Below are 11495 nucleotides of genomic sequence, written 5' to 3'. Positions count from 1 at the left end.
CGTGATATGCAAAACCCAAATGTAATACTTCAAAGGTAATTTAAGTAGATTTACACGTGGTATTTTAGCCTAAGCACAATATCACAATGTTCTTTTCGGGGGGTTTGACCAGTTCCATTCTGGATATGGATCCTTCGGCCTACAACGAGAGAGTCTGAAAGGCAAGGTACAGATGAGAAATATGTTGATATATAGTGTCAATATGATCCGCGTGGGATAACTGGTTCTGCGTCAAAATCACGAGGCTGTAGAAGCGCGCTCGTTTGAGAAACCGAAACTTCAACAGCGGACATCCTAAGAACATCGACATCACTCCATTCGCCTTCTAGCGGCGAAATGCTGTAAGTGCTTTCTTATGGCGATTATGACCGGTGGAGGTATGTAGTAAAAAAAATGTTCTCCCGGCCTTGTTCGTGGATGAATCCTCACGACAGCCTCTATGGACGTGTGACATAAGCAAGGTCCCAATATAAGCATGGAAAACACTGCAATGTGAGTATAATGACCGTGCACATTTAAGAACCCTTGCAAGGGCGCTCAGGAGGATATCTCCAGCCGTCGTGTTTCTAAAGGATGGATAATGGGTAGATATCAAACTATTTCTATGACGTTTAGTGTGGCCCATGTTTGCCTATAAGTCCCACATTCCTTGTAACAGCGTTAAAGTTTGGTGAAGTGTCCGGTTTCGACACTAAAATGTGGTATGTGCTCTCGGCTCTTCTTCCTCTTGTTGAACTAGAGCCTATTGGTTGGTTGGTTGGTTGGTGGTTGGAAAATAACAAGGGGAGGTTGAATAGAGGCTATTGTTTATCTCTACACAGAATGGAAGTGCTGGAAACCAGCACGCCGATGCGGTCTCCCGGCCCGTCGTGGAATACAACAGCCCCATTGGAACACTTGCCCCTGGATTCTAACTTCGCGTGGCTGCTGTGTGCGTTGCTGGGTGCCATCGTCTGGGTCATTTACATTTCCTTCTACAATTCCCGCGTTGTGGGTTTCATACTGACGAAGATACTGAACCGCTTCATCTCCGATGCATATCTCAACATTGGTAGGTATACTTTTCTATGATGCACCTTGGGAAAGAAGAAAGAGGCGAGAGAGAGTTAGATCTCGTTTTCTGATACGCTTTCCCGAAATAATGGTGCTGTACTTGGGGATGCCAACCTGGATTCTGTCGGTGGCATCTCGAAGTATCCTCCCCTTCCTTAGGGGTGCAGCACAACATTTTGACAAATAAACAAAACACTAACGTTTGTGTAAGTGCCGTGTTACCTCTGAAGACCCGTGAGATGACTTTGTGCATGTCACTTTGGAGGATGTTGTTACCGGCTTTGCGAACATATATAAAGAATTCTGATGTATAATTAGACCCTGAAGGTTTAGAGTTAAACCCGATTTTTCCACGAATTTGCACCCCGAATCGAAGTTCACCGGTTTAGGGTTAAACCCGATTTCTACCCGCAAAACTGCACCTAAGCTAGGCACCTCACGACAATGACATACTAATTTTTCACAAAATACACGGTTGATCTCAACGTCTGATACTCTGGATAGGCTGTACAACGAACGTTTGTTCGACAATAGAGCCCGATTTATCCCCAAATTCAGTCTGATGGTAATTTTTCTGCCCAAATTTGCATGAATTTTCGACATCAAGTGATTGACCTGAATTTTACCCCCTGACTTTGGAAAAAAATAAAACCCGAAAACTTCAGGGTCAATGTATAATGAACATCAGTAGAAAACACTTACTGCTTTTTTTTTGGGTGGGGGGGGCTGTTTATGTGAGTAGCCGAATTCGTCATGTGATGCATTCAATGTCTCCCTGTATTTTTTTTTCATCACCATCAACGTGCTGCTTTATTGGCGCACTTTTTGCAATATACAATGCTCCAAACAATATGGTAACCCATGAACCAGGCACCCTGGTGTCGTGGCTGTACGCATGCCTTCAACATGACACAGATTTTGTCACAAACTAAATGAGACTCTCACGTTTGACCCTCTGTGCAGGCTCGATATCTCTGTCGGTGCTCTCGGGGAAAGTGATGTTCCGTGATGTGGCGTACGTCACCCCCGACTTCACGACTCGGGTGCAGGACGGCTGGCTCGTCTTTCGTTGGTGGAGCCGGTACACGCCCAAGGAGTTCCCCCGCAGTACGTTCACAAATTGTGTGAATTATATTGCTCATTTTTTGTGTGTAGTGAGGTGGAGCAAATCTCTCGTCAGGTTGCATTTAATAAAGGCTGGAACAAAATTTGTGAGGCCTAATCTTGCTTTTTTTGATATTAGCTGTTAATTCCACAGTTTGCAGTATAATACTTGATGTGTTGGTTGTAAGTATCCAGACCCTGGGTTTGAGGGGGGGGGGGCGATTCTTTTGTTGAAGCGTATAGTGGAGGAGGGGGGAGAGGGAAATCCAATGTGTAAGCTGGCGTTTTGGGGGGGGGGCGACCCCCCCCCCCCCCTTGATCCGCCACTGATATCTACACGTAGGTAACATGTTAGAAGGGATACACGCTCTACATGGCAAACATACCTCATAGAACTGGCAGATAAAATCTTATCCGAGGTGTTGAGCACAGTCTGGATATAAACTGTCCGGGCCATAAATTGGCAAATGTGCACATCTTCGTTTTTGCCGCGGCCCCCAATTTAAGAAGGGCAGTCTAATACAGGTATAAGTAAGTATCAGTATCAGTATTCCCAGTAAGGGCTTGGTGAGTCCAGAACTGTGCCATGTTGCATCACATTAGGTTACTATTGTGCATGACACAAACACACACACACAAATTCTACAGTATGATGAAAGGCATGCTGATTAAAGGTTGAGCATACTTAGCAGAGTACAAGAGACAAGGACACAGAAGAACAAGGTGAACACTTCACTGACCGATATGCTTGCTGATATGTCATAGCACCATTCAGGATGGGAAAATGTGGGATGTTTAGTAACCAGCAATATTTACTGGGCACTACTTACTGCACTACTTAATTACTAGGGCCTGAATCTGTAAAATTCGGGTTTAACCCGAATCTACCCGAAAACATCCGGGTCGCGTGGCACACTCGTAAGCGTGCATTAAAATAAAGTTTGATAACATTGCTAAACATTAGTTCCATGTTAAGACAAATTTTTATTAAACAAAAAAAAAAAATCACCCGAATACACCCGAATTTTCGAATGAAAAATATCACCCGATATTTACCCCCCGAATTTGGCCAAAAATAAAACCCGAAAAAGTCAGGCCCTATTAATTACTTGTGCAGATGGCGCTTTATACAGCCAATTTATGCACAACACCCCTCGGGATAAGCTGTAAACCGAGGAGAGAAGTAACCAGGCACTGCTCCAAGGCCGGTTCAGTGGTTCGGCACCCTATGTGCTGGTTTGTTTTCGTGCGCAACAAGAGTAGTTTGCTGATCATCTGCAATTCTGCACAAAGATTAGGAAATAGGTTCATTTACTGTTTCCTTGAGGGAGGCTACCTTGCTTGAACTACCAGGCTGCTCCTGCAAAGATGAGCTTGCACAAAATCCCCCTTCCCAAATGCCCGGATTGATTGTTGCATACTGGTGACCGAAAGCCTTTGGTGCAGCATGCACAGATGCGGAGGCGCGGGTGTCCGTACAACTGAATGGCCTGGAAATGCACGTCTACAATCGATCTCACTTGTATGCTCGGCTGGAACGGCTCTTTGGGCTGGAGTCCCAAGTGCTCGGTCCTGATGAAGACTACTCTCCGTGCGAAGCAGGGGACGTCAAGGAGCCAGAAAAGGTCAATGGTGAAGACCTGGCTGGATGGAGGGATCTTGTGCCTGTTGTCAAGGTGCGGATGTGTAGCTGCTAACGTCTATAAATGTTGCTGTGCTCTTTGTGATGCTGTATCGTAGAAGGTAGTCTGCATGAAAGGGAGGAGGTTTCTGTGTCTGTGCTGCAGCTAGGGTAGGGGTGGGTCCATGATTTTTCTGAGGGGGATCCAGCCTTGGGTAGCATGCTACATGCACTACCAGTTGACTACTGTCAATTGAAGCAGTATGCGAACATAGAAATTGAGAGGGGCCAGGACATCCAGAATCCCCTCTTCCCTACTAGATCCGTGCTTGAGCTGGAGGTGGTAGAATTTTGTGCCCTTCACCTCTAAAGGGGCACCAAGGGTGTGCCAAAGAGTGGCAGGTAAGACATGATATTGGCACATGTAATAAAGACTAGGGCCCAAGTACGGGTCAAGCTAATTGTGCTACTGTTCCGCTAGTTGTTTTATTTGCGTTTTTTTATTCATGTTTTGACGTCATCCACATTTAAGAAGCATAGTCTGTGGAAATTCTTCTTTCTCGCATCTGTAAGGGGTACGTCCATGATACAACTTCATTAAATACGTAATGGGATGCTGTGAAGTCATGTTTGGTTGCGGGAAAAATGTTCCTTTCATTGGAGTGAACCATATCGGAACACTACACTGCAATCCCGTTAATTCGAAATCTCTTAATTCGAACTTCTCGATAATTCGGAATCTCTTAATTCGAACTTCTCGATAATTCGAAATCTCTTAATTCGAACTTCTCGATAATTCGATCTGACTCTCTGGTCCCGTCAACGTCATGTGCATTTCAATGGGGGAAAGTTCCCGGCTTATTCCCCGGTAGCCCGGTCGCGCCCGACTTCGCGGCTTCCCGGAACCACGCGGCGGTGCGCCAGCCGTAGCAAGGAAGCTTAGCTGTTTTAAGGGGATCTGTTTTGGTACATGCCTGTAAATATTTTGGAATATTAATTAGCCGATTATATTTCCGGTATCGCGTGACCGCGAACGTATTTCAGTCGTGCCATGACGCGTCCCCGATCCGACTGTCAAGTGCCAACACATCAAGCCTTCATTCTGAGCGACTCCCTTTAGCTTGAACTCCACTTTATTCGAAGAGATATTCGTTCCCCTTCGAGTTCGAATTAATAGCGTTGCACTATACTTAGGGAGTGATCTTTTCGGGTTAAACCCGATTCCGCCCGGTTATTCCCCCCCGAACTGACCTCCGACCATTTCGGGTTAAACCCGGTTTCTCCCCGAATTCCAGTCACTATGAAATCCTCGAGTGACGTTTCCACTGAAGACGAACAAAGGTCGCCACGTGTAACGCGTGTAAGAATTGGGTCACTTACGTTCCCAGCAATACACCCATGTGTGTCAACACTGTCTACGCCTTCGGGGATTACCGCTGGAAGGTCATTATCCCGCAAAACAACAACAACAAAAAAGATTAAAAACACCCGATAAAACCCGAAAGGACAATTATCATCCGATTTCTCCCCGAATTACACATTTAAAAATAGCGCCCGCTTTTACCCCCCGAATGTGAGGAAGGCGTTTAACCCGAAAAAGTCACTCCCGTACTATACTATATAGATAGCCCTTCTCCAAAGAATGTGGCCATAGAAGGGCAACCCAGTGTTGAGGTTACTTTTTTGCAAAAGGGTAGAAAGATCGGTGCGTGAAGGCCTTTGGTCCATATTCCCTGGTCATCGCAAGTCACTGAGAAATTGAATCATTCGGAGAAACCACATCCCTCTTGGCCGTGACGGGCATTCAGTTATTAATTACTCTCCCTTGTTTTGGTAGTGGGGGTTTCGGACCTGCTACGTAATGCGTAGACTGTGAAAGCCACGAAAGACAATTTGGCCAACAGATATATCAATTCAACTTCCACGCGGTTTCAAACGTGCCAACGTAACCACGGAACGACGCCATCTACCCTGGCACGCCGTGCGAGCTGTTCCTCTGGCTGACTTTTCCTGACAAAATAAATAGATTCTCCCCAACCCCCAGCATGCCCGAATTTGGGAAAAGGTAGGAGTGGGCTTGGGACAGAGTGGATGAAGAGTCCAGGGGCAAGCACCATCTATAGGGACAACACACGTACAACCTTCAAACGATCAAGGGTAAATGAAGTCCTATAGACCGAAAAGCCCAGTTTGGAGGGCCTAGTCGCGGTCATGCATGTCTGCAGAAATATTACACGGAGGTCAGGAACGTCTGTTGCAGTAGACTTTTCTTTCTATCGAAGGGTCGTGGAGCACACTTTCAATACCTCGTCCCCTCTGGAACAGCTAGTGTTGCTAGACGCTTGCTACGTGTTTCATGTGTTTGTGTACGTACTCGTAGGTATATTCTTTGTGCCATAACTAAACGCGACGTCTGTTTGCCAACAAGGCTCTTTGACCAGCCGCTACCGTCACACTCAAGTCGATTTATTATATTGAGCAATAGTTTACTCTATGCCACTCTTGCTCTCCCGTTCGCTCAGGTGGAAGTGTCCACGGGACGCTTCGTCTTCGGCAATCGCCTTTTGCCGACTACGCTCTGCGTGAGCTTCGAGGACGCTCACGCCAGTTACCGTACACGGGCCGCATCATCCCGTCTCGATCTCTACCAGCACATGGTGGACTGTCGTGCCAACAGTTTTAAGGTACCGTTCTCACCTGAAGCCGCGACAACAGACGCTTAACCGTCTGCTACAACACGCAGGTCATGCTGGCCCCGAGTCCAAAGTACATCGGTATCCCCGACGAACCTCCACGCTTTATGGGGGAGGGCTTCGTCGTGGTGCAGTCCAACAACTTGGATCTTTTTTACTACCAGGACGAGCCAGGTCTGTCTTACAGTTTCCCTGTTGGTCCTGCAGTGTCGACACGAGTATATGTGCGACTTGCCGGCGGTGCCGTCTACGCTCCGGTATCATTTGGTCTAAAGTAGCCGAATGTAGCGGCGATCGTGGTATGCCTCATGGACCACATGACTGTCCGAAGGCAGCTAGGTGCGTAGCAAATGCGCGAAAGATCGTGTCGACACTGTAAGCGAGCTCGCGCGTAGCTGTGCTCGTTAATCCGGTGCTAAGCCATCCAACCCTACCCACCCGCGTAGGCCTGGTTCCTGCTGAACCAGAGGTCGTGGAACTGGCTGATGGAGCTCTAGTAGAGCGCCGCTCCGCACCAACTTGGGGGATCGACATCAAGTGCGGTCGCGGAACCACATTCTGCTACGGCCCGTGGGCAGACCGGCAGAGAGATCACTTGTTCAGGTTCTTCTACCCTCAGGATTTTCAGCCCGTAACACCGACGCCCCCTGCTGAAGTTGGCGAGAGGCGTCGTTTCCAGTCGTTCGACATACGGCTAAGCACTACGGCGGACGCTACGTTCGACATCCTGTTCTCCAGAGAAAAGGCAAGTGTACGAGCCAGTGACCACGTGCTGAGTACTATATCACGCTGTGCTGAACACAGCGTGTGCAAGTGTAGTACTGATAGGGTTGCGGTCGATATGGTCAATGGGTAAGAATGATTACCTCTACTGCGTGTAAATGGAAATGCGTATGGCGCTTTATCTAGTGTGGCTTACGTTTTTGACCCACGCGTTACGGTGTGCTAATACAGAGCAGTGTTCGCTCTAATACGCGGATAATTTTAGACCACAGGAAAATGTTATTTTGTTTTATTTTTCTTAAGTGCAACAGATACTGGGTGAAGTTGCCCACCTTATGATCTCAATAGAAACCCTGTGGGACTTTGCAGTCATTAGTTTTGACTTGTAAGTTGCTTTTGCGCCACTAAAAGCTTAATCATCATCATCATCATCATCATCATCAGTTTTGACTTGTGAACCTTTTAATTATGAAAGATACCAGTGCGGCGCAACAGCAACTCCTTTGGGTGCGCTGGTGGCAATGCCGTTGTCAGAGAAAGGATCGGGCGAATGTAACGGGAGGAAATAGGCCCGGAAATAAAGCCATATCTGGCGGTCATTTTTCTCACACTGCAAGAAGCGCGCTTTCTTTCTTGCGCTTAAATGCGAGAGAGAAAAAGGTCACTGTGGATGGGAAAGGGGTTAACTTGCAGAAACAAAACAATCTTCAGTGTCCCCCGGAACATGGCAAATAACTCGTGTAAACAAGCGCGTTTAAACGGTGTTTCAGGAAGCTTATACCCTACCGTACACAAAGAGATAGAAAGTACACAACGACAAACCTTTGTTTTAGGAAACAAACGCCATTCACGTAACTGTAAAGCAGGGCTCCTACTTAGAAGTGACGATTCCGTGGACTTCCACAGAAGAAGGCTACTCCTCCAGCATCACGGGCCAACTGTTCCACGTGGAGGCCTCCACAAGTTTGCACTACCGCAATCTGCTTGAGAGCGAGATCTTTGGTGTACGTGCTGACGTCGGTCGCTGACAGCCTTTTCTATGAATACAATGGATTTCCTCCCACAGTTTGACGTCCAGACTCAGTATCCACTCATCTGGAATGGCTATCAAGATTGGCAGTGCAATCTCACCGGATGTCGAGCCTCCGTGACTCTAGTACATGCGCACAAGGGATTTTTACAAGGTAAATGCGTAAGTCGCAATCAGGCGCGGATCTAGGGGGAGGGGGGGGGGTCCAGGGGTTCAATTCCAGACTTAAACATAGGGTTCAATGGACCAATCCCAGCATGCACCTGGCACTTGTCCATAGCGGACACCCAGCCCCACTCCCCCTCTCGGAAAAATCCTAGATCCGCCCCTGGTCGCAATCGTACAGCAGCTTGTCAGCACGCTAATTCAGTCTTGGCAGTACCAGCGACAGTATCCTTGTGAAGTTCTCATAGCTTTTTTTGTATGCCCTTGCCTAAGAATAAGAAAGAAGTGGTGAGAATGCGCTTAATGGCTGTAATCCTTGTCCCCGTCACTATGTTTAATCCTGTGCTCCCATTCAGAGCGGCGTTTGATATTGCAACACATGCGCTGTGGAACCGACTCCCGTATTACCCGAAGCACAATGTCCGGTACCCGGTACCTGAAGCACGTTGAACATTCACCTATTTGTCCTGCACACCAGTAGGATTCATGATCTCAATGTAAATAAGACGTAGGGCACAGGAGGAAAGAGCAACGTCACCTCGTCCATTTGTCCCATATGTCCCATTCCGTCCATACGCGTGGACTTGCGTACAGCATGTACAATCCTGGTACAGTTTCGTGCCCCTTTCTTGTTCAGCCCTAGTGGAGGACTGGTCGTGCAAGGCCCGCCCCGACATTCTGCATTTTGTCCCGTACACCTGGCACGTCAGCCTCATCCTCACAGAGTTCGAGTTACTCACTCTCGCAAACGAGCACAACTGGTTGGACTGTTCATCTCAGCACCAGGAGAACGGTCAGTACCTTCCAGGCACCGAAGCGGTATCTGAATATCTGAAACACGAGACTTTCCCCGCAGCGTGCGTTGCTTTTTGCGGAGATGTCCTGGACTTGTCTTTCGACCTCCCCTTCGTAGACTTCCTTCCTCCCCAGGTCACCCTCAAGTTCTGGATCCAGGTATCTGGAATTAGCATCGAACCACGCCCTTTTGGTGGTGTATACGTGTCGTAATGTGGACGCCTTGTAACGCAGGCGGAGAGTGTGAACATGTTGCTGTTTCTGCCAGAGGGCGACCCTCACCGTGAACTGCTGTTGCTCTTGGACAAGCACAGCCGAACCACGGAACGCGATGGTTCTCCGCGACCTGCTGAGAATCTCGCCGACAAGAAGTGGCACAGTCTAGTGCAGAAGAGGTAGGTAATTTCGACCAAGTTCTTCCTCTTGTTGCATTAAAGCGTACTATTCGAGCGTACGCGTCTTCCTGCAATGGTACGACCGTTGGGTTTCTGGTATTGCAGTGAGGGCTGGGTGAATGTATGCTCCGTGCCCATAGTAGCCCTGAGCATGGAGTACTTTTACCACCCGGTACCGCAACTGGATTTTCACCTCGTCGATTTCGATGTGACGACGCCCGAGAAAGAGGAGCTGCTGCTGTCGCCCATGCGCCCACCAAAGGGCCGAATGCCCCTTCCGCCGAAGGACTTCGACCCTGGCTCTCTAACACCGGATGTGTTGTCGCTAGAGCTGGAAATCGGGCCGTCGGTGAGCGCGGCTACTTTGTCGACCGGATTATTTTCGGCCATAACACTTTACGATGGCCACGATCTAACAACTTGTGGTGTCAAGCGCTCAGCCGTTGATCTTAATTGACATAGCGTTGCTGCCATTTAGCCTTATTCTATGCTGAAAAGTTTCAGTTAGCTAATCAGTTACTACCGCTTTGCAGAGGACAGAATGTTACATAATGAACCCAGCGATATTGTATTCCAAGACCTTCCTACTAACCGACAACATCATTCTTGCGACATGTCATAACAATGGGGAGGAGGGACTTAAAGATGTTTTGTAGCAACTACAACAGGCAGGAGGTCTCTAAGGTAGTAACTTGTCGCCTGGTCCATAATAGACAGAACAGATAAATGTCCATAAGATTAGATCCATAACGGTGGCGCATATGCAGGACAGTCGGTAACAAGTAGACCGATGTATCGAAAGGCTCCCCGTTGCACGAGGCTCCTTAGGGTTATTTGTCTGAAAGCGCGTCTGAGTGCAGAGAAGAGATCTAAAGTGTTATTTCGAACTAGGTAATGGCCTTGCACGGCACACTTCTACACCTACTGATACAACTGAAAGAGAACTACTTTGGAGCGAGTCAGGAGTACGTTGACTTGGACAAGGGTGCGTCGGTACCTACGCCACCGACCCCGCACGCGGAAGCCTTCGATCCTCGTGTTTACAGACCACTAGACGTCAAAGTGACCCTCATCATGCACGACATCCACGGTCACCTCATGAAAGTTAGTGTAGACTTGTACCATCGGTGTCAGACAACAACTTATCTTATCCTAACTCCCATCATATTTTTTACGTAGGCTTGTGGTGAATCCGAGCCACCCTGCCCATCCCTCTACATGGAAAGATTGCACTTTGAGTTGTACAAAAGCTTTCGAGAGACGAAGTTAACTCTGCTGCTCTCGCCACTAGTCCTTGTCAGCGGTGACGACAATGGCCGTCTTGGTCACATGGTGTTGTCTTCCCTCCAGGTACGAGCGACAGCGTGTTTGGGCACTGATAGTCTGGAGGAGTGACTTCCCCAAATTGACGAGAATGGTACTTATCTTCAGGTCAGGGGCCACGCTATGTTTTCAGACTTAGGACGACCCTTGACGAGCGAAACGCTAGAGTATGCTTGGCTAGTGGAGGTCCTGGCAGGTGACGTTACTGGTCGACTTACCGTACCGCAGGTGGGTCTCATGCAACACGCGGTTGTCGTGTTCCTGTCAGTACCGTAATGTGCAATCTACCGGCTTCCCTTGTTCAGCTATTCCACGTAGTGGTTGGTTTGGAAGTATTCCTGTACCAGGCGAAGCACAACGATGCTTCCCTCAGGCCTCCTCAAGCGTCTGGCCGTTGCCAGCATGATCTGCTTCAGCCGTCCTGTCCAGAAACAACAGCGGACAAAGTTTGCCCGGAACCTGATGACGTCAAGTACCGAATGACACGGTTCTCGCTGGACTACTTGGATGTCTGCATCGTGGAATCCGCCACTGCTATCTGTGTAGAGGTAAGGACGCCTAAATGTTGCCCCTCTACATGAGTCATGCGCGAT

At 48.2% G+C, this 11495-nt stretch overlaps 1 protein-coding gene across 1 annotated transcript in view; it reads left to right on the top strand.

Annotated features, from left to right (window-relative positions):
• The first annotated feature begins 336 nt into the window (after positions 1-336).
• Positions 337-11495, top strand: part of LOC135394957 (bridge-like lipid transfer protein family member 1) — a 30179-nt gene continuing 19020 nt past the window's right edge. Inside the window, exons 1-17 of the mRNA XM_064626067.1 lie at positions 337-492; positions 822-1051; positions 2017-2160; positions 3604-3833; positions 6301-6462; positions 6522-6645; positions 6918-7216; positions 8028-8198; positions 8261-8378; positions 9027-9182; positions 9246-9343; positions 9419-9579; positions 9685-9928; positions 10471-10683; positions 10759-10929; positions 11011-11130; positions 11208-11450. Coding sequence (XP_064482137.1) covers positions 476-492; positions 822-1051; positions 2017-2160; positions 3604-3833; positions 6301-6462; positions 6522-6645; positions 6918-7216; positions 8028-8198; positions 8261-8378; positions 9027-9182; positions 9246-9343; positions 9419-9579; positions 9685-9928; positions 10471-10683; positions 10759-10929; positions 11011-11130; positions 11208-11450 — 2901 coding nt within the window. The 5' untranslated portion in view covers positions 337-475. The remainder of the gene's footprint in view (positions 493-821; positions 1052-2016; positions 2161-3603; positions 3834-6300; positions 6463-6521; positions 6646-6917; positions 7217-8027; positions 8199-8260; positions 8379-9026; positions 9183-9245; positions 9344-9418; positions 9580-9684; positions 9929-10470; positions 10684-10758; positions 10930-11010; positions 11131-11207; positions 11451-11495) is intronic.

The sequence above is a fragment of the Ornithodoros turicata genome, chromosome 5, assembly GCF_037126465.1.
Source record: "Ornithodoros turicata isolate Travis chromosome 5, ASM3712646v1, whole genome shotgun sequence".
Taxonomy (NCBI): domain Eukaryota; kingdom Metazoa; phylum Arthropoda; class Arachnida; order Ixodida; family Argasidae; genus Ornithodoros; species Ornithodoros turicata.
Note: the sequence above shows the minus strand (reverse complement) of the source record. Positions and strands in the feature narration are given on the sequence as shown.